This window comes from Bos javanicus, chromosome 13, assembly GCF_032452875.1.
Source record: "Bos javanicus breed banteng chromosome 13, ARS-OSU_banteng_1.0, whole genome shotgun sequence".
In the NCBI taxonomy this organism is placed as follows: domain Eukaryota; kingdom Metazoa; phylum Chordata; class Mammalia; order Artiodactyla; family Bovidae; genus Bos; species Bos javanicus.
The window spans coordinates 75,537,976-75,565,099 of NC_083880.1; the positions used below are offsets into that span (position 1 = coordinate 75,537,976).

General features: G+C 46.6%; 1 protein-coding gene across 4 annotated transcripts in view; it reads left to right on the forward strand.

Annotated features, from left to right (window-relative positions):
- Positions 1-27,124, forward strand: part of EYA2 (EYA transcriptional coactivator and phosphatase 2) — a 262,777-nt gene that overhangs the window by 98,358 nt on the left and 137,295 nt on the right. For 3 of the 4 annotated variants that reach the window (XM_061437833.1, XM_061437832.1, XM_061437831.1), the window contains exons 3-5: positions 3,432-3,474; positions 7,321-7,463; positions 12,841-12,957. In XM_061437833.1, coding sequence (XP_061293817.1) covers positions 3,432-3,474; positions 7,321-7,463; positions 12,841-12,957 — 303 coding nt within the window. The remainder of the gene's footprint in view (positions 1-3,431; positions 3,475-7,320; positions 7,464-12,840; positions 12,958-27,124) is intronic. The other variant, XM_061437834.1, reaches the window with a different exon arrangement.

Below are 27,124 nucleotides of genomic sequence, written 5' to 3' on the forward strand. Positions count from 1 at the left end.
GGAGAGACTCGTGACCGAAGTCCACATTCTCTATCCCTCTGGCAAGCTTGGGTGCAATGGGCGTGCTGCTGTCCAGAGGGTCATGCCTGCACCCAGGGGCATTGCCAAGTCTGTGGGCCAGACCATTCCTAAGCTGCATGGAATGCCATCTGGCATGGTCTCCACCCCATGTAAGTCTAGCTCTGACTTACCATTTGGAGAAAGTTGTCACATACAACAGGAGCCAGAGAGTGGTGACTCGGGGGGTCCCTGAAAGGTGTCCAGGGCTACCCCGAGAACCAGGCTGTTCCTACGACATGAACAATAATGCCTCTTCCACCTTTCATGCTGGGGTTGGCGTTGCCCCACGACCACTCCATCAGGCCCTTTCCTGATACACAGAGGATGTATGGCTCCAACTGCAGCTGGGCCTCCTGGTCCACAGGACTAATATCCCTGGACCCCAGCAGAGGAAGAGAGAGGCTCTCTGCTTTCGGGGATTCCCTACCCCACCTCTGCACCCAAAGAGTTGAGCATGGCCGTCCTTGACACAGTCCCACTCCAGGGCCCACAGGAAGGGAAGGAACTTGAGGACCCAGTGTCGTCACATCCCGTCAGGATTCTCGAGGAGGTCCGTGCCAGCCTTACCAGGGAAAAAAGGAAGAAGAAAGGGAAAGAGATTATTCTCTATAGAATACATTCATTTTCCAGGTTCTCAATTCTCCCAGGCATCTTGGATTCAAAAAAGTTAAATGTGATACCAGTTTAAAAAAAAAAAAATAGGAGAAAGCTTACGCTTTTCAAAAAGCACATCATCTGCAGAAGGAAAATCTCATAGCACTGACTGAAGGCCTGTTCCTGGCTTGTGCAGTCTTCCTGGGGGTTGTTGGGGCAGAAGAGGGAGAGGATAGGAGGTTTGCACGGCTGGAGAAGGAGACGGGCCCTCGTGGGGAGGGCAGAGCATGCAGCGGTTCAGAGGAAAGGAGGAGGCAATTGGCGCCGCGTGAACCCACAAACCAGGGCGCAGAGGTTGCAGGCATGGGAAGATGCTTTCTTCACAATCCTAGAATGCCGAGTTCATCTGAGCCCACGGGACTATTTCCATAGGTTGCGATTTTTATGAATATTTACATGTTTATTAAAACACACCACAAAATGTTTAATTCAGTATCTTATGTAGTATTATTACTAAACATAAATCACACGCTTCTTACCAGTAATGAAACTGAGGCTGTTTCAGAAGGAGACGGTCCTCGGGGAAGCGGAGGAAGGGGGATATGGGAGGCTTCACCTGGGGCAAAAACCCAGAGCAGGGACATTAGCGGTGAGGAAGCGGAGCCAGGGCCTTTCCGCGGCTTTGGACCCCTGTTGGCCCGACTTTGTATAAAGACAGCACATAGGAAGATACGTTATATTACAGTCATCCAGCACACACACACACACACACACACACACACACACCACATTCTCACATGTATAGCTAGAATAAAAGTTTTCCACGATTCCTTCTCGTGTGCTATGTGGCCAGTATATGCTGATGCTGTCCGTCCTATTTTATTTTTAAATTCCAGCTATAGCTTTCTAAGTGGACTTCAGGACTTGCCTCCTCACCCTAGTAGCTTGGGACTCAAACAGAATTTGACTCAACCAAGGAGATGATTAAGGAAATGGGCTTGGGACTCCCCTGGCAGTCTAGCGGTTAAGACTCCACACTTCCAATGCAGGGGCACGAGTTCCATCCTGATCAGGGAACTAAGATCCCACATGCCACAAGGCACAACTGCCCCCCCCGACCCCGCCACACACACACACAAAAAAAGCAAATAGACTTGGGACTAAACAGCCTTAGGTTCGAGTCCCAGTTTCCATGTCCACAGGCTTGAGCAAGGCACCTCATTAGCCTTTGGAGCCTTGGTTTCGGCATGACTGCAATGAGGGTGTCCTTGTTGCGTTGGGAGTGAAGTGAGTTCAGGCAGTTAACGCAGAGCCTGGCACGTGTGAGCTTGTTGGTGGGGGCTGGTTGTTGTTAATGATGATGACTGCACTCGTGGGCTGCTGTGCCCTGTTTGGGAAGCCAAATTCCGGAGCCAGACCACCTGAGCTCAGACCACAGATCTGCCCCTTAGGACCCGTGCGTTCTTGAGTGCGTGATGTCAACTGCACCTCCCTTCATCTGTAACACAGGGACGGGAACAGAACCTTCCTCAAGGTGGGAGGGGGGAGGATTATGAGGATTAAAATAGTGAATCCAGATAACAGGTTTAGAAGAGAGTTTGGCTCGTAGCCGGCACAGGGTAAATGATGGATAGAATCATCACCGTTACCATCATCATAATCTCATTTCATCCTCACGCACCGCTGTGAGACAAATGTTTTCCCCCATTTCACAGGAGGGTGCCCTGAGCCCTGGAGACTATAGGCAATCTGCCCAAAGTCTCAGTGCTGACTCAGAGGTACAGTTGGGATTGCAGGTTGGTTTACAGAGCGGCCCAGAGCTCTGGAGGGCGTGGAGTATTTCTCGGGAGGCACAGGGACACCCCTGCCCCTGCCCTGCAAACCAGGGAGTGTGAATTGGCAGGTTGGTACAATCAGTCGACACGTCATCTAGAACTTGCCGGGGCTCCACACTGAGGACATTGCATTGTCTTTGTTCAAGATGACACAGCACAAAATCCTCCCCAGTGAACTGATGGTGTTTGAAATGATCCTCTTGGCAAAATCTCTCCCAGCAAAATTGTATCACCTCTTCATCATCTCCTGATCATTGCCTCCCAACCATGGTTGGAGGCTGAGTGCCCAGGGACACAGTCCTTGTACCAGGACTTTAGGCGTCTCCCATCTCCCTCCCCACACTCTAGTTGGAGCCTTGGAGACAATCCAAGATGTGTCTCCCCTAAGTGCTGGAGCCAGCCCCACCTGAACCCCACGGACTGAAACTGGGGAGGGAGAGGAGGAATATTAATGTGATGTCCTCAGAAGGAAGGAAAATGGGTGTCGGATAGCCAAAGCCAACCAGTATCTGCCTTTCTGGGTTTCTGGGGTTGCCTTTAAAGCAAAGAAAAGAGTGGGTCTCCATCCAGCAGTAGAAATGGTGCCAGCTGACATCTAGTCATGGGCCTAGCTCAAGCACATTCTTTCTGTCTCTTTAGTCTCCATTTCTCCATCTGTACAGTGGGTGGGGGGATGGATTCCACCCTGATGTTTCAAGATGCTATAGATTGTATATACATAGTCTTTCACTTAGTACCTGGAGACAAAGCACACCCAGAGAAGGCTTTTCAAGAAGGAAAAAGTGCTACATTGATGTGGCTTGGATAAGCTTGTGTGCTTGAGAAAGTCCCTGACAGCAACTCCATGAGTTTCTTCCCCCTCAACCTGGCATCTGAAGTCACAGCTTCTGGGGACCATCTCACTGACAGCTCAAGTCCTTCAAATCTTTTTTTCCTCTCCAGGCATCACCACATCGGCTCGGAGTGTGTCCCAGCTCTTTGCAAGGTAAGTACCCTTGCCTTAGCTTCCTCTCACTCTCTCTCCCTTTTCTCCTTGGAGGCAGAGGCTCTGGAGCCAGACTCCCTGGAGAGGAATCCCAGTGATGCTCTTAACTGGTTGAGCGACCTTGAACAAATGACCCCCACTTCCCCAGGCCTCAGTCTCCCCATCTGGAAAAAGGGAACAATCCTGATGTCTATTTCACATAAAAGACACTTAGAATGGGGTCTGGAATAGACTGTTCCGGGAGTGTTGGCTATTGTTTTCTTCTCCTTTTTTCAATCCTTTCTTTCTTTCCTTCCTGTCCTTTCCTAACATAGATTTTCTCCGTTCCTGTCTCCCTCTTGCTTCTCTATCTCTCCCTCTCTGTTTTTCCTTCCTTCCTTTCCTTTCTCTTATCTCTCTCTCCTCCTTCTTCCCTTCTTCCTACTCCACTATTCACCCAACACTGCTCAATAACCAAATCTCCTAGGAGCTCTGGAGACTTGCAGGATCAATGAGACACAGCCCCTACCCTCAGAGAGCTTCCAGTCTAGTGGGAAATGGACCAGTAGATGAGAGAGCTCAATATGGTGAACCGTACAAATACTCCACTAGAGCTGCGTCCAGGGGTCGGTGGGAGCCTGGTGATGGACAGGGCTTACCCAAGGCAACTGGGGAGCTGCCTTGTCTGCACCCCGCAGTGTGAGAAGCCCCAGCCTTGGCAGGATGGTCAGCATGGCCCTCCTCTGAATACTCACCTCCTCCATAGCTGGATATTCTCTTCCCCAGACGACCCCGGAGAAGCTGTTTGTAAGGAACACACTTTCTCAGCACTCCTTTCCCTCCAGAAGATATTTTGGGGGTTGTCAGTAGCAACTGAGGTCTATTAAATCTACCTAACTTGTTTTGTGGCCTTGGGGTTAGAGAGCTTCCTTGTCCTCTCTCTGGCTTTTCATTTGACCCCCAGTTTATTCCATGAAATTCACATCAGTTTTGATGGGAAGCAGGAATTGATCATCTCGGATTTCCACCTTCTACTTCCAGATAGGTGTAAATTGGGAACATTTTCAAATAAAATTCTCTGCTCAGTGCTAAGTCCCATGCTCTGGATGTGTTTCCAGGCACCTCATAGGGTGGGAATCTTGACTGATGAAACACCTTCCAATACTGGATCTGGTGTCTCCAGTTCAAGCGACTTTCTTATGCATCTTGGAACAAATTCCCTGACCCTTTGGCACAGAAGTTGTCAAAAGGAAAGGGGGCCTGAGAACATCTTTTTATAATTCTGTGAATTTTTACATGTGTCTCATACATGCCATTAGGCTTCATATGTAGGAGAAACTCTGGAAATGAGAAGGTTTTACTGTATTAATGTGATCAAAATGGAATCAGATACCAGTTTGGGAATCTCATTACCATCTACTGATAAACTCTGGTCAGAATGATTAGATACAGTTTGTCAAGTTGCACAGAACTTTAGAGTCTGGGTTTTTGACCTAAAGGGTCTGGGTGTCCTAGTGGAGTGGTTAAGGACGTGGCCTCTGGAACCAGGATTCAAATTGTGGATCAGCTGTGTGCATTCTCTCTGCCTCAGTTTTCTTATCTGTAAAATGGGGATGGGAATAGTAAGTGCCTCCAAGGGTTGTCACAGTTGCTATGAGATTTAAATGAGCCAGTCCACATACAGTAATCAGGACAGTGCCTGGCGCATCATAGACCCAAGAATTGTCAGTGTTTTTTATCACAGGAAGGACTGCTGAGGACAATGTGAGAGTCAGAAGAAAGTCTCAAATCCAGCTGAATACAGCGTCCAGGAGAGCAGACCCAGGCTTTCCAAAGCATCTGCTGTGCAAGAGAAGGGGAAAATAAGGAGTGTGTATGTTCATGTGTGAATCTCTCCTGGTATTAAAATATTGGCGACTCCAAATTAAGAAAAAGACTGCACTGGCCAAAGAAATTGCATCTGTAGATTCACCGTCTTGTCCCCATCCGGTTAGAATGAGCTAACCTTGACTTTATTTATTGCTGCCTGCAGGACTGAGTCAGTCCCAGGCCTGTCCCTGAGCAGCAGCAAAGCTCCATGGTTACAAGTGTGGGCTCAGGAGTCACACTTCCAAGTTCAGATTCTGGATTTCCCGCTTTCTAGCCGTGACTTCTGGTCTCTGAGCTTCAGTTTTCTCTTCTCTAAAATGGGAGTTAGCAGAGCCTCTACCCCAGGAAGTTGATATCAGTATTGATGTGATGTAGACCACATCAGGCCTGTGAGACACAATGCCTAGCCTGTGGTCAGAGCTCAGGGGTTACTAGCAGTCATTGTTTTACGGACGTCGTAGGTCAGCAGCCCTTTATTTACTTTTCTAGGATTTTTTCCTAGTATTATTTATTTTTGGTTACACTGGGTCTTCATCGCCACTCACAGCCTTTCTCTGGTTGGGGCAAGCAGGGGCTAATCTCTAGTTGCGGTGTGTGGGCTTCTCTTTGCAGGGAACATGGGTTCAGTAGTTGTGGCACACGGGCTTTGTTGCCCCGTGGCATGTGGGATCGTCCCAGACCAGAGATCAAACCCATGTCTCCCACATTTGCAGGCAGATTCTTAACCACTAGACTGCCAGGGAAGTCCCTCAGTGGCCCTTAAGTCCTAGCCCTTATGGAACCGATTATTCATCTTGGAGTAAGGAATTCATTTGTGTTCTTTGGTTGCAAGTAAGACAAATAGACCCCAGCTGTGTTCAGATGCTCAGTTGTGTCCAACTCTTTGTGACCCAAAGGACCTAGTCTCCTCTGTCCGTAGGTATTTCCAGGCAATAATACTGGGGCAGATTGCCATTTCCTCCTCCAGGGCATCTTCCCAACCCAGGGATTGAACCCGCATCTCTTACGTCCCCTGCATCAGCAGGCAGATTCTTTCCGCTAGCACCCTCTGGGAAGCCCAGACACCAGCTGATATAAGCCCGAAAGGAGCTGTTTTTTTTTTTCTTCTCTTTTTTTTTTTTGAAGCATCTGGAGTAGCTCACAGTGAAATTGAAACTGGAATGATCAGGTCTTGAGAAAGACCCGGAATAGGACCGCTTCTGGGATCCAAGCAATAGGAAGGGAATAAAAACAGTCTTTTCAGAATGTGGTTGTTGGAATGAATTATTCAGCTCAGGATTTCAGTTCCCAGAATAGAATCTGATTGGATAATCTTGCACCCTATGCCCACCCCGTAGCCTAGAGCAGGGCATCTTGACTGGCAACCCTGTCAAAGCTGTATCAGTTGGGAATGTGTCTAAGGGTAGAAAGTCACAGCGGAATGGGCTCTACTGTAGTAATCAATAAACCCTGGTCCCGGTGGATTAACACAACAACGGTCTCTTTCTTACATAAAGCCCAGGAATCGCATGGATCTCTCCAAGGCAGCGCTCCTCCACAGGCTGACTCGGGGTTCCAGGGTGCAACCCTGTTGGCTCCGCCCTCTCAACTGGCACCCTCCACATTTGCTGCTGAAAGAGGAGAGAGGGCAGCAGGTCTCGAGGAGACGGTTTTATTGGCTAAACTGCTGTGTTGAGCAGAATCCAGTCACGTGGTTGAATCTGACTGCAAGGGACCCAGGAAGTGTCATTTTCCTGGTGCCCAGGAAAGGAAACTGAAATAGGACCTGATGAACATGTAGGTTGTCTCTTTCCTGGAAAGAGTACATGGTGGTCCAGGGACTAGGACTAGTACTCTCATTGCTGGGACTGGAGTTCCTGATCAGGGAGGAAAGATCCCAAAAGTCGCAAGGCCAAAAAAATAAAAAATACCCTAAGGGAAATAGCGGTAGTGGTGATACCAGGAGGGAGGGATGTGCTAGGTTGGGCTTGGAGATTTAATCTTCTTTCTTCCACACAGACCTTGCCCGCGTGTCCCACCTGGTCAGCCTCCCTCGGCCATGGCAGCCTACAGCCAGACACAGTACAGTGCAGGGATCCAGCAAGCTACCCCCTACACGGCTTACCCACCTCCAGCACAAGCCTATGGAATCCCTTCTTACAGTGAGTACCTGACCAAGCCCTTGCTTTCCCCAGGATCCCTAACATCATGGTCTTCATTCTGCCCAGACGCTTCAGTTAAATGCAGAAAGAGGCATGCAGCCAGCCTGATTTTGGATTAGAGATAGAGAAGAAGGACAGACACTTTCAATACAGTTCAAGTTCTAGAGACTATGTCAAGGCCTCTTTTGATTGCAAGGGTAAGAAACTTAACCCAAGCTGGCTTAGAGAAAATGGAAATTTAATGATTCACATACTGGTAAGCTTGGGGACATTGCTGATATCAGGTATGGCTGGATCCAGGTGCTCAGAGGATATCAGGAGGAAAATGTCTCTCTCCATTTTCCGATGTTTTCCTCTGAGTTATCTTTACTTCTACCTGGGTTCTGCCAAGATAATCTAGAACTGAGATAAGGTGGCCCTTGGATATTTTTTAACCTATAATATATACTTGACATTTGCAAAATTAATTGCCAGTTTTTAAATCGAAAGTGTTTACGTAGAAATTCGTATTTCTAATGTCTTTGAAAAAAAACAAACAACAGATGACTGGGCAGCACTGGGCCCACATTTTTGCATCAACAGTAGGTAACTGTGTAGGGCTGACCCTGTTAGCCTTTGTTGGCCACAGTCCTCTCCTAGCCCTCATTACTCAATTGAATTAGCTGCCTGAAGACGTTTAAGCTTACAACCCCTGGCCTAGAGGGAGAAAAAACAAATGAACTTTTAAAAATCGTAGCTTAAAGCATAAATTCAAATTATGATTCATGGGATGAAGGAAGACAAGATCGTGAAATGGAACAGAACAAGGAAGATTTAACTTGGGTTCCAGCTCCAAGAAAGGTCTTTTACACAAGGAGCTGTCATCTGAGAACTGAGAGATGACCGTTAGTGAGCACGGGAAGAGAGGCATCCAGGCAGAGGATGCCTGGGAATCCTGGGGAGATGGGTTTGGCAAACCCTAGAAGCCCCGTGGCTGGAACACAGGACCTAGATGAGACAGGCGAGATGGGCAGTCTTAGCACCTGGGGAGGACTTTATTCCAGTGAAACAGGAACTTAAACATAGGTCTATAAACAGGTCTATAAACATAGGGCTATCTGATGCAATCTGGGGTTTTTAAAGATCACTCTGGGGCTTCCCTGGTGGTCCAGTGATTAAGAATCCACCTTGCAATCAAGGGACACTGGTTCAATCCCTGATCCGGCAAGATCCCTCATGCCTCAGAGCAACTAAGCCCGTGCACTCCAACTACTAAGCCAGCGCTCTAGAGCCCACTCGCTGCAACCGCCAAAGCCCGCCTGCCTAGAGCCTGTGCTCTGCAACAAGAGAAGCCACTGCAGCGAGAAGCCCCACACGACAATGAAGAGTAGCCCCTGCTTTCTGTCATTTGAGAAAGCCTGCGTGCAGCAACAGAGACCCACCACAGCCAAAAAGTAAATAAATGTATCTTTAAAAAAAAAAAAAAAAGATCACTTTGGCTGCTGTGGGGAGATTGGATTGGAGAGAAGCAAGAGGAGAAACAGGAAGGCAGATTGGGAGACTGATGAAGCCTGGAGTGGAGTGATGGTAGAAGCCTGCTGGGGGCAGTAGACAGACAGAGATAGACATATTCAAGAACAGTTGTGGCGTTAGGAGTGACAAGTTGTGGGACACTGGGTCGCAAATCCATCAGAGACGCCATCACTGAGATGCTGTGTCTTTGAGATGCTGTATCACTGAGATGCTGCCACCCACAGTCCTCAGGGCTCTGTATCCACTCATTCTTTTAAGCCCCTACTCAACTCTTGAAGGAAGGACCAATCATTATCCTCTTTGAAGAGATAAATAAATAGAGGCTCAGAGAGGATAAATAACTCGCCCAGGGTCCCCCAGTTGGTCAGTGGTAGAGGTGGAATTACACTCAGCAGCCTGGGCTCTGGAGTCCAAGCCCCTCACCGCTGAGCTCTGCTGCCTGAGCACACATTTCAGAAATCCTGGGGGATTACCTGTGATGGACCTCGGCCAACTGGTGTGGGCATCTTTTCTAACTTCTGTCCCTCCTGTGCCAGAAGACAGGTGATAAAATCACAGGTGAGTCACCTGCCTGGCTGACAGTCAAGACACATGAAACCAGATTATTTTTCAGCATAAAAGAGAACCCTAGCTCTGCTTCCAGACAAAACATGGCATCCGGTGGAAATTAATTTGGTCAAAAGTCATTTTTCAGTCCCAGTTACTTTCAGAGGCTCTCTGCCCTCAGAATACAACATAAGGGGCAAGGCCACATATCCTGGGTTCACACCCCACCTCTGCCCCTTAGCTGGTCCTAAGACCCAGGGCGAGTCACCTCCTTCATACAATGGGAGTGATACTAAGTCTGGCTTCCTAACCATTGTTGTTGCTGTAAATGGGATCATCTACATCCAGTATCAGCTACTTTTTTCTTTAAGGGGCCAGTTCCTAAGTATTTTCAGCTTTCTGGGCCATGCAGTCTCTATCACAGCCACTCAGCACTGCCGTTGGAGCATGAAACCAGCCAGACAATATGTGAACTAATGAATGTGTCTGTGTTCTAATAAAGCTTTATTTACACAAAAAAACAGTGGGCCACAGTGGGTCCACGGACCACAATGTGTCAGCCTTTGATCTATATTAAGGGCTTAGCTCACGGGGCCTGGCCCAAGGGAAACGTTCAGTCAGTACAGTAGCAGCCAGGCTGCCATACACCTGGTATGTCCACATCACTGAGTAATGACAGGTGGGCTGAAAAGCCCTTTCCTTTCACACATGCCTGTGCCAGAGCAGGCGGTGTTTGCTCACCGTCTGGACAAACCTTGTTGAATCTTGTTAGGAAACTTTTCTCCTTGCTCCTTGGCAAATTGTGTTATTACCTTTGTTTAAATAGCTGCAGGGAAATAATAACACAGTTGAGCAAACCAGAGGCAAGGAGGTCAGGAGTGTGGAGTACTTTTTTCTCAATTTGTTATGCAAACACAATGTTATGCAACTTTTAAGACATATGTAAAAGAGTAGCACTATAAATAACCGTGAGCTGACCATCCAACATGAAAAATAAAGGGAGGTTATCTCCCTTTCTTGTCAAATACCCACATCCCTGGATTTGCTGGTTACTGCCCCTTTCCCTTTATTAATATCATTGCTCTGCCTTTCTTTGGACTGCTATGTGTGCTCGGGCGTGTCCAGCTCTTTGCGACCCCATGGACTGTAGCCCTCCAGGCTCCTCTATCCATGGGATTTTCCAAACAAGAGTACTGGAGCCGGTTGCTGTTTCCTTCTCCAGGGGACCTTCCCGACCCAGGGGTCAAAACTGTGTCTCCTGCATTAGCAGGTGAATTCTTTACCAGTGTGCCACCTGGGAAGGCCTTATGTAGGGTAGAGCTTGGCAAACTTTTTCTGTAAAGAGCCTGATAATAAGTATTTTGCGCTTTGTAGGCCATACAGTGTCTATCAAAGCTACTCAAGTCTACCCTGTATTTTGATAACAGCCACAGATAATACATAATTGAATGGGTGTACAGGCATGCCTTGTTTTACAGCATTTTGCTCTCTTATGATTCACAGATACTGTGGGGTTTCTTTTTTTGTTTTGTTTTGTTTTTTAACAAATTGAAGGGCCGTGCTTTGAGCTAGTCTGTCATGGCCATTTTTACATTTGCTCACTTCATCTCTCTGTGTTACATATTGGCAATATTTTGGACTTTTGCATCATGTCTATATTTGTTATGGTAATCTGTCATCAGCGACCTTTGGCGTTACTATTGGATTGTTTGGGGCCTCCATGAAATGGGCCACATACGATGGCACATTCAATCAACCAGAGTTGCGTTCTGACTGCCCACCAGCTGGCCGTTCCCTCATTTCTTTCCCTCTTCTCAGACTTCCCTGTTCCCTGACACACAACAATATGGAATTAGGTCAACTAATAACCCTTCGGTGGCCTCAAAGTGTTCAAGTGAAAAAAAAGAGTCACACATCTCTCACTTTAAATTGTAAAAATGCTAAATTTTTTTTTAAATTAAACAGGAAACCAGAGGCAAGGAGGTCATGAGTGTGGAGTACTTTTTTCAACAGGAAGTCCTGTTGAAAGCCTAGACAGAAGACAGCGAGGCTCCGGCACCAAGTTAGCCAAGTTGCTGTCATAAGTGTCGGTGAAGTCGTGTACCATCTAGTGCATAAAACCCCTTCACACCCATTACTGAGAGGCACCAAGAGAAAGCAAAGAAAACCCAGACTTCAGAGTTACCTGCTAATCGCAAGACTCTGATTAAGTGGCCTGGTTTTCTGAACCTCAGTTTCCACATCTTTAAAATGGGGAGAAACTTCCCTGATGGTTCAGTGGTTAAGATACCATGCTTGCACTGCAGGTGGTGCAGGTTCGATTCCTGGTCCGGGAACTAAGCTCCCATATGCCTGCCTCTCAGTTTGGCAAAAAAAAAAAAAAAAAACATAAAATAAAATGGGGAAAGTCATATTGCCTAGTTCATGGGATTGTTGTGAGTACCTCATTCACAGCTTTAGATATTCATTCATTCCCTTTCTTTTCGTCTCCCAGCAATCCTGCCAGTGGGAATCAGCATCTTATTTCATAAGGGAGGGAGTTGGAGGAGAAACTGTCCAGGTCACCAAGTAATGAAGCAAACCGTCAGTCCTGGGCTCCTGCCCAGACCACTTGAGTCAGAATCCGTTGTTTTTTACCACATTAAGCATTCTCTTTATTTATGGGGGTGAATGGGTGAGAAGGAGGGAAATCATAACTACAAAACCATCCCCAGAACTAGCAGTGTCCTTTTAAAAAATGCAAATTTAAATAGTATTGAAATACTGTTTTACACCTATAAGATAAAGATAAGCAATATAAGAGTAAATAAGCAAATAAGAATGTAGAGTCAGGCAGGAAGCTGACCACATGTGCAAAAGATGAGATCCACTTAGCCTGCCTTTCCCTTTATCACTCTTGAACACGTCCTAGGATGTAAAAACAAACAAAAACACCCAAAAAAACTGTGGTGAAAAATAGCACCTTAAAAACCAACCTCCATGTCTCAGAGACAGTTATGGGAACCATGGTGACCTGGAAACTCACAAATTGGGGAGCTTCTGGAGACAGTGTATTGTCATGTGGGAACATGGTCATGAGGTTTCTAGATCATCCTGTTGCTCAAGAGAGGCCGTAAGTCTAGATTTTGGGGGTGAAATCTCCTGATTTTTAAACAAAAACAACCAATTTCAGGTTTTCCTTTAACATACACAGGCCAAGAAGGACACGTGGGACTGAGTTAGAGCTGAAATCATGCTGTCTTGATTCCGCAGCTCTTCTGCGGGTGACAAGGAAGCATCCTAATTGTGTGTGCCTGGTGCTTCTCTTTCCCCTTCCAAGGCATCAAGACAGAAGACAGCTTGAACCATTCCCCCGGCCAGAGTGGCTTCCTCAGCTATGGCTCCAGCTTCAGCACCCCAGCCTCTGGACAGAGCCCGTACACCTACCAGATGCATGGTGAGTGCAGTCCTGCGCCCCTCCCTGCTGTCTCGAAGGTACTGCCTGAGTCGGGTGTCCAGTCGTTCATTCATTTATTCAACAGCTTTATTGAGTACCTACTATGTGCCAGGACCTATCTCAAGTAGCGGAGTTGCAGTGGTGGGCAGAGGAGATAACAACTTCTGCCCTCATGGCAATTACAAGGGCAGGAGGGAGAGACTGACAATTAAACAAGGCAGCAAATAGCAAATGGCTAATTTCAGAAGGGGTTGAATGCAATGAAGCCAATAAACGGACAGAGAGTGATGAATAGTTGAGGGGTCCGGAGAGGTGGGAGAGGTAACTTTAATAGTCATCAAGAAGGCTCTTGGAAGATGTGACATAGGACAGAGGCCTAAGTATGAGGCAGAACCAGCCCTGCGCAGACCAGGGGGAAGAACATGCCTGGCAGAAGGAACAGCCTGTGCCAAAGCTCTGTGGGGGGGGCGGGGGAGTGTCTTAATGTGTTTAGGGCACAAAATAGGGGCCAGTGGGGCTGGAGCAGGATTAGGAGGATATAAGAGGAGAGAGTCTGGGGGAGAGCAGGGCTAAAGCATGCAAGGCCTTGAGGGCAGAGGGGAGGTGTTGGCTTTTATTTGAAGTGTGATGGGACAGGCAAGTCCATTGTAGACTCAGAGAAGTGACAGGTGTTGGGAATACTGGACAGCAGGTAAAAAGCATTGTTATTCCAGGCAGGAGGTTCCAGGCTCCGCATCCCCATTGGGCAGCCTTAGAAAGGGAAGAAACTCCAGTGTGACTCCCACCAACCCCACATACCCTAAGGAACTGGCCTGCTGCATTCTCCTGTTCCCACCTGTCACCATCCAAAGGCCCCTTCCCTTCTCTGGTGCGCCGTGGGGAGTGTGTTGGAGCTGACATATGGAGTAGAGGGCTGATGGCAGTAATTCGGGGCATCCTCCCCCTGGTATTCTTTTTTTCCTTCTTGAAAGCTGGTACGAATGACTACCAAGAGTCTGAAAAGTAATGTGTAAAATTAAAAGAGTAATGACAAGGTGGTGGGCTAATGCATGACGCTACATTTCTCTAAAAAAAAAATCTTTGCAAGTTTTGCTGCTTTGTCTTTTTAATTAAGGAAACAATTTAAATTGATGTTAAGGGCATCCTTTCAGGAAAAGGCATTATGAAGAGACAGCAAATGATCTTGGGGGTATGTAAGAGAAAGGAGGTGATGAGCATTAATGCCCAGACGTTGGAAGACCGTCCATGTAAAAATTTGCAGTAGAGTTTGTTGATGACACCATCAGCTAACGTTAACCTAGCATTCACCACATGCCACACAAACTGGCTTATGATCTCATACAACCTTCATGACACTCCACAAAGTGTTGGTTCTAGTATTATTTGCAGGAGACAGAACTGAGTCATAGAGGGATTGCCTGACCCACCCAGCATCACTGCAAGGAGCTTAGATTTTACTGCAAGTGCAGTGAGAAACAGGCTGCAATAAGTGTCTTGGGGGCCTGGTGGATTCCCAGCCCCAAACCAGACTCAAAGCCTGCTCTTCGCTGTGGTACCTCCTGCCTCCTTTGCTTCTGTTGGCACCTCTGTCTCCCTGGGGGTCTTTTCTGAGTCCCACTGAAGGGGATAAGGTGCTGGGACCCATCTTCAGGTGGGGAGTAAACAGTAGCACAATCCTGATCATAAAGGCTTGTGAAGACCCTGAACTTTAACTTATCTTTGGATTGATCTTAACCGTGGTGTTGGAGAAGACTCCTGAGAGTCCTTTGGACTGCAAGGAGATCCAACCAGTCCATTCTAAAGGAGATCAGCCCTGGGTGTTCTTTGGAAGAAATGATGCTAAAGCTGAAACTGCAGTACTTTGGCCACCTCATGCGAAGAGTTGACTCATTGGAAAAGACTTTGATGCTGGGAGGGATTGGGGGCAGGCGGAAAAGGGGACAACAGAGGATGAGATGGCTGGATGGCATCACCAACTCAACGGACGTGAGTTTGAGTGAACTCCGGGAGTTGGTGATGGACAGGGAGGCCTGGCGTGCTGCGATTCATGGGGTCGCAGAGTCGGACACGATTGAGCGACTGAACTGAACTGAACTGAACTAACCATCTTAACCAGTTCTTTTTTCAGCTTTTCCAATAGAAACGTATGTGACTGTCTCAGGGCTTCTAAGGAGACAGACAGTGAACAATTAAATAAGTCGATCATAACAGATTGTGCTAAATCGCGTGAAGAACCAAACAGGGTGCTGTGATGGGCCTTGAAGAAGCGAGTGGTGATGGACGTTGCCCAGATGGTCAGGAGGCCTGAGTGGTGGAAAGGAACCAGCCTGTGAATAGCTGGAGACTGGACAGCCCAGGCAGAGGGACCGGCGGGAGCAAAGGTCTGGAGGCAGGAAAAGGCTCGCAGTGTTGAAAGACTCCAATGGAGACTTGAATCTGGGGGTAGTGAGAAAGGGATATGAGACTGGAAAGTGAAGCAGGAGGCACCCCTGGACTGGGACGTAGAGAATATGTTATTTCTTCTCTGGTCCGTATTACAGAAGTTACAGGAGGTGGGCTCCATCAACGCTGCTTCAAACACAGTGAACATGAGGAAGTGGCTTGCCCAAGGGCCAGGAAGTGATGAGAGCTGGGATTCAGAGTAGAGTTCCTGAGCCTGTGCTGTTCCCTTGCAAGTGCTGTTTCCCAGACTCCTTCAGACTCCAGACGCTGCCCTTGTTCTGCAATTACACATTCCCCTTGATCTTCCCAGCAGCTCTGTGACCTAGGTTCTGTTGTATCCCCATCTTACAGGTGGAAAAACTGAGGCACACCGTGGTAAAGTGGCTTGCCTAAGGTCACCTGGCTGTGGCAGTGGGATTTCAAACCAGGCAGTTCCCATCCAGAGCCCAGGCACATAACCCCAACACTAGTCCGCTTCCACACTCTCATAGATCCTTCTAGAAGACCAACCTCCATGGATGAGCCCTGGCCCAGACCCCACCCCCATCAGCCCTCACAAATAGAAAAACATCTCCTGACCCACTCCCACTGGACCATGGGAATAGTCCAGGTTATTTTCTTATCGTCTTCATGGCCCAGATGCCAGCTGGACTTTGTCCCAATTAACTGCCTTCAGTCTAATGCTAATGGCCATAAACTGCTCTTGAGACAGCCCAGGCATTTTGCAAGCCTGACATATTCCTCCTTAAGTATTTTTTTTTCAAATGCAAACACACAGAAGGCTCACACACCATGCCCATGTGCTTCCTATTAACTTTTTTTTCAAGTTGTTCCAGAGGAGAAATAAACTCTCCAACTACTCTGTGTGCCTTTCAGAATGGAAGATGTGGGTTAAGCATAGGGTTTTTGAAAGAAGAAGGGAATCAAGAGAGATTGAGATTGAGTTTGGGGCCTGAAAGCACCAACTTGGAGTCAGATTGGTCCATATTCAGAAGCTGAGCTGAGTCCTTTTCTTTAAGAATTTAAAATCATCATTTTATAGAAGTAAAAATAAGTCCCTGAGTGGGGACCACGCCATCATTTACAGATGGGTAAACTGAGGCACAACAGCAGCAGCGTGACTTGTGTAGGGTAAGGACTGGAAAGCATTAAAAATGCCTCCTGCTGGGTCTTCTACCCGATCTCAGTAACTTCCAGAAACTTCAGCAGAGCCATTTCCCCTGCCCCCCACAGCCCTGGTTGGAGATCTGTATCTGCTAATATAGCATTGCCCCACTGCCAAATGTACAGTAAATGTAGAAAAGAAAAGTTCACAGCCCCTGTGGCCTTTTCATGGCTGTTTATTTTCTTTTTTAAGTTCACCCAGGGGTTTTCGTAGCTGAAATGTATTTCTTATGAGTTTGATTTTTTTGTTGTTGTTCCATTTCGGCTTTTCCTGCTAAAACACTGCTGTTCATGGAAACGGCCACAAAGATTAAAAAGAGAAGAAAAAAACAAACAAACAAAAAATCTTGAGAGTGTGTTGTAAGAACTTACCGGTGCCCCCGAGGGGTTAAGAGCCCTGGACCCGGCTGCAGTCAGCACTGTGTCCTGCGGCAGGACCTGGGTGAGGTGCTTGGCTTCTCCAGGCATCCCTTTCCTCACCTGTGGGACCAGCATCATAGCAAGAGCGGTGAGCCCATGGGGCTATTGGGGGACTACACAGAATGGCCATGAGCAATCAGATGAAGTCCTTCAAGACCGGGTGTACTTTTTTATTATTTCTCTCGTTGCTTCTGTAACATGAGAGTTAAAGGCAGTAACCCTGAAGTCAGGCTGAGCTAACTTCCCAGCTGTTCCCTATGTGCCAGCGTGGGACTTTGAGCCTTGTGACTTCTTGGTACCTCAGTTTCTTTCCCTGTAAAATGGGGATACGAACTGTACCCACGCGTGGGGTGCTGCAGTAATTAAATGAGTTAATGTGTGTGAAATATTCAGAACAGCACCGGCACAAACTAAGTGCACTACAAATGTTAAATATTATTTTCATCCTAATGTCTGATTTGATGGTATTATGTTTTCCCCAAATTCATTTCTCTTTCCTGAACTCTCCTTTTTAGGAAGTAGTTTTGGTAAGAGAAAAGACAAATACCAATTTGACATTGTTGAGCCACCCACATTAGCATCAGATTCCCTGCTGGTGAAATATGGTGAATGGGGCGGGGCTGTGCAGGGGCGGGCCTTACAAACAGTGGGAGAGCCTTCTTCTGGGGGAATTCCTCTTTACTATTATTTACCAAAGTCAGGGATTGTTTGGCTGCCCTGGTGGCTCAGTGGGAAAGAATCCACCTGCAAATGCAGGAGATGTGGGTTCAGTCCCTGGGTGGGGAAGATCCCCTGGAGGAGGAAATGGCAACGCACTGTGCTTGCCTGGGAAATCCCATGGACAGAGGAGCCTCGGTGGGCTGCAGTCCATGAGATTACAGGAGTCGGATACGACTTAGTGACTAAACAACATCAATAACAGGGATTGTTAACAGTGAGCTCCGAACCCAACATAAGCCTTTCGAGAGCAACATGGATATGTGTGATTTGAGGATGCATAGGGAAATTGAAAGTCCAGAGGAAGAGTCTGAGCCAATGATTTCATCCAGAGACCTCTGAGGTTGGTTTGTGCTGGATTCATGAAATCTAGCACCTTCTCTGGCTCCAGCCAGATGTGTGACTTTGGACAAGTCACTGAACTCTAATGATCTGTGTTTCACAGCTCTGGCACTCACAAATACTCACTGAAAAATAAAGAAGTTGGGAAAGGTCATTGTCAAATACATCAAATACACTTGGCAAATAGTGTGCAGTGTGAACTCAGATGTCTTCACTGCAGCACATTTCGCTCAGTCATGTCCAACTCTTTGGAGTTCTCCAGGCCAGAATACTGGAGTGGGTAGCCGTTCCCTTCTCCGGGGATCTTCCCAGCCCAGGAATTGAACCCAGGTCTCCTGCATTGCGGATTCTGTACCAGCTGAGCCAGCTTCCCGGGTGCCGCTAGTAGTAAAGAACCCTCCAGCCAATGCAGGTAGACTCAGGAGACTCGAGTTTGATCCCAGGGTGGGGTAGATCCCCTGGAGAAGGGAATGGCAACCGACTCCAGTATTCCTGCCTGGAGAATCCCACTGACAGAGAAGCCTGGAAGTTTAGTTCAGTTCAGTCACTCAGTCATGTCCAACTACTTGTGATCGACCCCATGGACTGCGGCACACCAGGCCTCCCTGTCCATCACCAACTCCCAGAGCTTACTCAAACTCATGTCCATCGCGTCAGTGATGCCATCCAACCATCTCATCCTCTGTCTTCCCCTTCTCCTCCCGCCTTCAATCTTTCCTAGCATCAGGCTCTTTTCCCATGAGTCGGTTCTTCACCTCAGGTGGCCAAAGTATTGGAGTTTCAGCTTCACCATCAGTCCTTCCAATGAATATTCAGGACTGATCTCCTTTAGGATGGACTGGTTGGATCTCCTTGCAGTCCAGGGGACTCTCAGGAGTCTTCTCCAACACCACAGTTCAAAGCATCAATTCTTCGGCGCTCAGCTTTCTTTATAGTCCAACTCTCACATCCATACATGACCACTGGAAAAACCATAGCTTTGACTAGATGGACCTTTGTTGGTAAAGTAATGTATCTGCTTTTGAATATGCTGTCCAGGTTGTTTATAGCTTTTCTTCCAAGGAGCAAGCAGTCCATGGGGTCGTACAGAGTCCGACATGACTGAAACACACACACACACACACACACACACACACACACACACACGCATAGGCCTTTTCAGAGCCTTTGCAGACTAATGTGCCTTGTGACTCTCCAGGAGTGAAATTCAGTAGTCAGTTTTCCCAGGTAGTTTTGAACAGGGACCCTCTCCCTAAACTAATGTTCTCTGCTCACTGGGAAGCCCTGGTTGTAACGACTCTTAGTCCCCATGCTCAGCTGTTTCTGTCGTGTCTGGCTCTATGCGACCCTATGGGCTGTAGCCCACCAGGCTCCTCTGTCCATAGGATTCTCCAAGCAAGAATACTGGAGTGAGTTGCCATGCCCTCCTCCAGGGGATCTTCCCCACCCAGGGATCAAACCCCAGTCTCCTATATCTCCTGCATTGGCAGGGTTGTTCTTTACCACTCACACCACCTGGGAAGCTGTTAGGCCCCTTCCTGTGTTAAAATTCTTTCTCTAAATTTTTTTCATGATGATCACGCATGTGTTCCTTTTTTCCTGTATTTTCATTTATTTTTTTATGAGGTTAATTAATATACCATAAAATTCACCATTTTTAAAGTGTAGATTCAGTGATTTTACTGTATTCACAGAGTTGTGCAACCATCACCCTATCTAATCCCACAATATTTCCATCATTGCAAAAGAAACTCCACACCCGTTAGCCATCATTCCTTAATTCCCCTCCTGCCAATTTATTTCCTTTTTTTAAAATTTAATTTATTTTTGACTGCACTGGGCTTCCCTGGTGGCTCAGCTGGTAAAGAATCCACCTGCAATTCGGGAGACCTGGGTTGGGGAGATACCCTGGCAAAGGGAACAGCTACCCACTGCAGTATTCTGGCCTGGAGAATTCCATGGACTATATGGTCCATGGGGTCGCAAAGAGTCAGACACGGCTGCGAGACTTTCACTTCACTTTTCATTTTTGACTGCACCGAATCTTCATTGCTGCGCTCAGACTTTCTCTAGTTGCAGCAAGCAGGGTCCACTCTAGATTGCAGTACACAGGCTTCCCATTGCAGTGGCTTCTCTTGTTGCAGAGCACAGGCTCTAGGGCACGTGGGCTTCAGTAGTTGTGACATACGGGTTTAACTGCCCTGAGGCAGGTAGGATCTTCCTGGACCAGGGATCAAACCCGTGTTCCCTGCGCTGGCAGGTGGACTCGCCCACTCTGGACCACCGGGAAAGTTCCCAGTGTATTTCCTTTTATAATAACAAAAAAAGATGTATTTAAAGTTACTCCTTTATATTAATTTTTTAAGCAGGTTATGCATTTATCTACTTTAAACATCTACAGAAATCTCTATCCCACCCTCATCCAACATCCACTCAGCTTCTAAATCCCCGGTACTTAGCCCCTGTTCTTGTGAACCCAACCGGAATTTCCTCTTGCAAATATAAGCAAACATGAGCGCAGTCTATTCCATTGCATATTTCTATGCCAGGAATCAACTCATTTGTGATTCATAAACAAGGAAATGATGTCAGGGAACGCCAAAGGTGTATTGGTTCATTTAAGATTTTCTCCTTATCATTGGTTTGAAGCAATTTAATTTTCATGGGCCTTGATGTAGTCTTTGTGATTCGAGTACTTTGTGTTCATTGAGCTTCTTAGATCTGTGAGTTTATAGTTTTCATCAAATTTGGAAAATTTGGGGGTATTATTCAAATATCCTCCCCATGTCTTAAGTCAATTAATCTTTTCTTCTGCAGTATCTGATGTGCTTGTTAATTACTCTCCAGTGATTTCTTTTTCATCTTGTACATATTTTTCATTTCTAAAAGTTTTATATGGGTCTTTTTTTTTTTCTTCCATGTCCCTATTTAACACGCCCAAGCTTTCCTCTGGCCCCTTGAACAGACAGTACTGTTTTAATGTGCTTATCTACTAATTCTGTCACCTGTGTCATTTTGACATTTTCATTGATTTCTCTCATTTTGTTATATTTTCCTGCTTCTTTGCATGCTTGGTAAGTTCTTTTAATGTTTATTTTTATTTATTTGGCTGTGCTGGGTCTTCAGTGCGGCACGAGAGATCTTCTAGTTTGAAGCATGCAGGATCTTTGGTTGTGTCTTGCAAACGCTTAGTTGCAGCACGTGCGATCTAGTTTGAACCCAGCCCCCCTGCACTGAGGGCGCAGAGTCCTATCCATTGAACCACCAGGGACACTTGCTTGATAAGTTTTGATTGGATATCAGGGACTGTGAGTTTTGCCTGGTTAACTGCTGGATATTTTTCTATTTGTGTGAATATTCTTGAGCTTTGCTCTAGAATGCTGTTGTTGCATGGAAATAGATTGAGTCTTTCGAGTCTTGCCTCAAGCTTTGTTGAGGGGGACAGGACAGCATCTGGTCTAGGGCTCTCTCTACCTAACAGGCTTTCCCAGGACTGAGGCAAGCCTCTCTTGAGTATTCCTCTCAGTGCCCCAGAAATAAGAGGTTTTCCAGTCATGTTGGTGGGAACAGGAACTATTCTCAATTCTATTATGAGCTCTGAGGATTGTTCCTTTTGATCATTTCAAGTGGTTCTCTCCTGGCCTTGAGTAATTTCTTCACAAGCATATGCCAGTCATTACTCAAGGGAGCTCTCACGGGGAGCTCGGCAAGTCTCCAGCTCACTTTCTCCGTGCAGCCCTCTTTTCTGGTACCCTGCCCTGTGAAGTCTAACCACCTTGGCCTCCCTGGACTTGCAGCTTCATCTCCTCAATTCAGAGAGAACGCTGGGGGCCGCCTGGGTCCCCCTCCCTGGACGATCCCCACACGGGAGAGAATCTTACAGATCACCACCTGTTTCCTCTCTTTCAAGCATTATGGTCTTTCTTTCCTTGGGTTTTTGGTTGTTTTTTTTTACCTTTCTAATCACTGACCTATTTATTTATTTTTTGAACTCTTTATTGTTGGAGTATAGCCAATTAACAATGTTGTGAAAGTATCAGGTGGACGGCAAAGGGACTCAACCATACATATACATGTAGCCATTCTCCCCCAGACTCCCCTCCCATCCAGGCTGGCACATAACATTGAGCAGAGTTCCCTACTACAGTAGGAGGTCCTTGTTGGTTATCCATTTTAAATAGAGCAGTGTGTATTAGTCGAAGGCATCATTGTCTTTCATTATCTCATGCCCAATGTCTTGGCAATCTAGTTTTTAAACCGTTTCCTGTGAGAGGGAGACCAGGCCCTGGGTCTCAGTCTTGACCAGAACTGGAGGTACTGCTGCCCTGATTCGTCGGCACTTTTTCCCATCACACGTAACAGCAGCTGAACGCGAAATACTTAACCCGGGTAAAGACAACAAACCTTGTAGGAATAATTCTGCCTCTGCTGCTGCTGCTAAGTCGCTTCAGTCGTGTCCGACTCTGTGCGACCCCATGGACGGCAGCCCACCAGGATCCCCCGTCCCTGGGATTCTCCAGGCAAGAACACTGGAGTGGGTTGGCATTTCCTTCTCCAAGGCATGAAAGTGAAAAGTGAAAGTGAAGTCACTCAGTCGTGTCCGACTCTTAGCGACCCCATGGACTGCAGCCTACCAGGCTGCTCCATCCATGGGATTTTCCAGGCAAGAGTACTGGAGTGGGGTGCCATTGCCTTCTCCAAATTCTGCCTCTAGTGACCCGTATTCTTCTTCTGACCTCAATTTGGCCATGTGCTCTGTTTTTGAAGAATCTTTGTTGCAGCTTCCCCCAATCTTTGTGTATTTTGCCCTTGTTTCCATGATTCGACACCTCTGTTATCCTTCACCTCGCACCCCCTCATCAAGATACCTTTATCTCCTTTTTAAGGGGAAGTCCTGTATTTAACATGGCACCTCTCTGTGGAGTACTTATTTATTTTTTCACTGTGCTATTATTTTTATTGGGATTATTATTGCTTTCATTAATGCTGCGGTTACTAAGTTGCATGGCTTTTTAGCAATCTGCTTGAATCCTGCTTTTTCCCATAAGCCCCATTATTTTAGTGCACAATTTTACACAACTCCAAGCCTCTCAGATTATAGCAAAACCTTTGTGTATATTGTTTTCCTAGGAAACATAGTGTGCATACTCTCTGTACTTTGCTTTCTTAACTTAGCTATATACATTGGGGAACTTTCTCAGTCAGTCTGTAGAAAGTGCTTCCTCATTCTTTCTACAGATGCCTATTATTCCACTGAATGATATTCTGTAAATGATTTAACCAGTTCCTTATGGGGGGTTCCCAGTCTTTTGCAATTACCACCAATAGGCTATAAATATACTCCTATATGTATATCATTTTGTTTTTCTGCAAGTATATCTGATAGACAAATTCCCAGAAGGGTCAAGGGGAAAGTCCGTATTTAAATTTTCTAGATATCTCTACCTTACTCTCCATAGGGAGCCTATCCTATACTCCTACCAGCAGTGTATGAGAATGCCTGTTCTGCCAACCCAGTATAATCTTACTATTGGAGTTTTTGCATGAAAAAATAGTATCTCAGTGTGCTACTAATTTCTAATTGTGTCTTACAGGGGTAAGCACCCTTTCAGATCTTTGATCAATTTATGTTTTCTTTTCTGTGAACTAGGAGATTAGACTTGAAAAACTGTACCAGAGAAGAGTGCTAAGGTACTAGGCATACCAGTATTGAAACATAAAGCTGGAGGGACTTCCCTGGGGGTCCAGTGGTTAAGATTCCATGCTCCCATTGCAAGGAGTGCGGGTTCGATCCTGGTTGGGGAATTAAGATCCCACATGCTGCATAATGCAGCCCACAAAAAATTAACAATAAAAAAAAAAATATAAAGCTTTACTAATCAAAATAGTGTGATTCTAATATTGGAAGAGACTGATTGACTAGTAGAGGAGACCGTATAGTCCACAATGAGACCAAACACGTCAGGAAATTTAGCACATGGGGTGAATGGCATCTTAAGCCAATGGGAGAAGAGAGAATATTCAGAGAATGGTGTTGGAACAACTGGTTAGCCATCTTGGGGTGGAGGGTGGAGATCCATTCCTATTATTGTATACCAGAAAAAAATCCAAATGGATCAAAAATTTAAGTGTCAAAAGTAAAACTATAAGGTTATAGAACAAGGGACTTTCCTGGTGGCCCAGGGGCTAAGGGTCCACTATGCCAGTGTAGGGGGCCCGGGCTCAGTCCCTGCTCGGTGGTGTAGATGCCTCCCTGAGGAGCAGCAAAATAAATAAAGTTTTAAATGCTTACCACTTAAACAAACTGGTAAGGCTGGATGGCGTCATTGACAGAATGGACGTGAGTTTGAGCAAACTTCGGGAGATGGTGAAGGACAGGGAAGCCTGGTGGGCTGCAGTTCCTGGGGTCACAAAGAGTCAGACATGACTGAACAGCAACTTAGAACAGCAACAACAAAGTTTTTTAAGGTTCTAGAGCAAGAATGAATCAAACTTTCCATAACCTTGACGTCAGTGGACGTCATGACTAAGAAATCCAGAGGCCATCCATGGAAAGACACAAATCTGACAGTCTTTGAGTGGTTTTGTTGCTGTCTTTGTCTTGGTTCTGGTGTGGCAAAGAGCCCCCAAAGTAATGTTGGAACAACAAAAACAAAACAAAAACAAGCGGTGCACTGGAAGGAAAGGTTCACATGTCACATCGGAAACACATGCTCTTTTTCAAGTGATTCTACAGTTCTATGAATTAAGCTGCTCTAGGATATGATTCTTCTAATTAAAAGAGACATGAGCCAGGTGTACAGTTATAGGGAGTGGTAGGGTCCGTGGCAGCTGGAGAGCACAGACCCATCAAAGTTAAGGGGTGGGTGTTACTCAGCTTCAGCTCCTTGCTGCTGCACTAGAATGGGACCCTGGAGAGGCCAGATCTTTCGTTTTTCAAGAAAATCCTCAAAACTATATATTTTTAATAATTTTTATGTTGATATATTGTATTTTCATTTTTATTCAGTTCACAAAGTTTTTGGTTTTTTTTTGTTGGCTGAGTGACGTGTTAGTTCCCTAACCAAGGATCAGACCCGAAGCCTACAGGGGAAGCGTGGCGTCTTCCCCACTGGACTGCCAGGGAATTCCCTCAAAACTGTGCAGTTGTCTTTTAGTCGCTGAGTCGTGTCTGACTCTTTTGCGACCCCGTGGACTGTAGCCCACCAGGCTCCTCTGTCCACGGGATTTCCCAGGCAAGAATACTGGAGTGGGTTTCCATTTCCTCCTTCTCTCATTCTTTTTTAGTATTGGCAATGGATTTAAACACTCTTTAAAATACCTGTGAAGCAGACACACATGTATAAAGCTGCTGTTTATGCCTCTGTCTTGCAATCTGGTTCTGTATTTTCATAACTGAACCACAGATTACGAGACCAGGAATGGAAGGAGAAAATTCCAAGCCAAGTGATGACCTGGGGAGCCAGAAATATCACCTCCTTTGGCCCCCATCTCTGATTTATTTCACCACCAAGGCACGTCCCAAAAGACTGGAGTTGTGGGTATGGGTATAGCTGAGTTGGAGCCCAGTGGCCTCCTGGTGAAATCAAGTATTTCCCTATTTCTGCTTGGCAGCAGCAACTTTCAAGCCATCCTGGCTCAGCTAGTTTTGAGCAGTCTGAGTCTGCCTGGTCTCACTGTGTCGGTCAAGACAGGAGCCAGGCTTGGCATTCCTCGGGTTCCTGGCTGGTGGTCAGGTTTCCTGGAGTGAATCAGCAACTCTCTGCACACGATGAAGTGGGTGAAGTTTTCCGATACCTGTCAGCACTCTTATGCCACGCAGCGCCTCCACCCTGGTGGCTGCTTTCTAGAGACCTTCATGTGTGTTGGCAGGCTTGCTGCCTCCTGCTTGAGCTGAAGTCTTCTGGATTTAGGACATATCAAGATTAAATGGATGGTCTTTTCCTCTGGTTGTGTAGCAAGTTTGATTTGGTCACCCCCAGCTCCAGAAGCTGCTGGAGGTCACAGATGAAAAAAGTTGGAGAGATTGAGAGTTAGTTTGGGGACCAGCAGAGATTTTGATAAACGACAGTGCACTAAAGCCAGCATTGGCCTGTAGACCTTTTGGTGATGATGATGGAAACGTTCTTTATCTGTGCTGTCCAACATGGTGGCTACTAAGTCCGTGGGGTCACAAAGAGTTGGATTCAACTGAGCGACTGAACTGAACTGAACCACGTGTGGTTGTTGAGCATTGGAATGTGGCCGACGTCCATGGCCATACCACTCTGGACACGCCTGGTCTCGTCTGAAATGTGGCCAAGGCAAATGAGGAGCTGAAATTTCTATTTTCTTTTATTTTAATTAATTATATCAAACATTAATGTGGCTAGTGGCTGCCATATTAGGTAGTGCAACTCTTAAGAGATGATTAAAACCCATCTCTAAACCTGGTTACTTCTGGAGTTTAATGAGGATGACTAGTAGGCATTATGGACTGAAGGCTTTTGTCCCCCTGAAATCCATGTGTTGAAGTCTTAACCCCCAGCATGATGGTATTTGGAGATGGGGCCTTTCGGAGGTGATTAGGGTTAGGTTAGGTCTTGAGGGTGGGGCCCTCTTGATGGGATTGGCGTCCTTACAAGAAGAGGAAGAGAGCGATCTCTTTCTCTCTCATCTTACACCCTGAGGAAAGGCCGCATGAGGACACAGCGAGACCATGGCCATCTGAAGCCAGGAAGAGAGCTCTCATCTGGAACCAGATCAGGCAGCGCCCTGATCTCAGACTTCCAGCTTCCAGAACTGTGAAAAATAAATTTCTGCTGTTTAAACCACTCTGTGGTATTTTGTTGTGACAGCCCCATCTAACTAAGCTGTAGATTTTTCTGAGACATTTAAAAGCAAAGGAACAGGACTTCCCTGGTAGTCTAGTGGTTAAGAATCCACCTGCCAATACATGGGACATGGGTTCAATGCCTGGTCCAGAAAGATCCCACATGCCGCAAAGAAACTGAGCCCATGAGCCATCACTACTGAAGCCCTCGCACCCTGGAGCCCATGCTCTGCAGCAAGAGAAACCGCCACAATGAGAGGCCCACGTGCT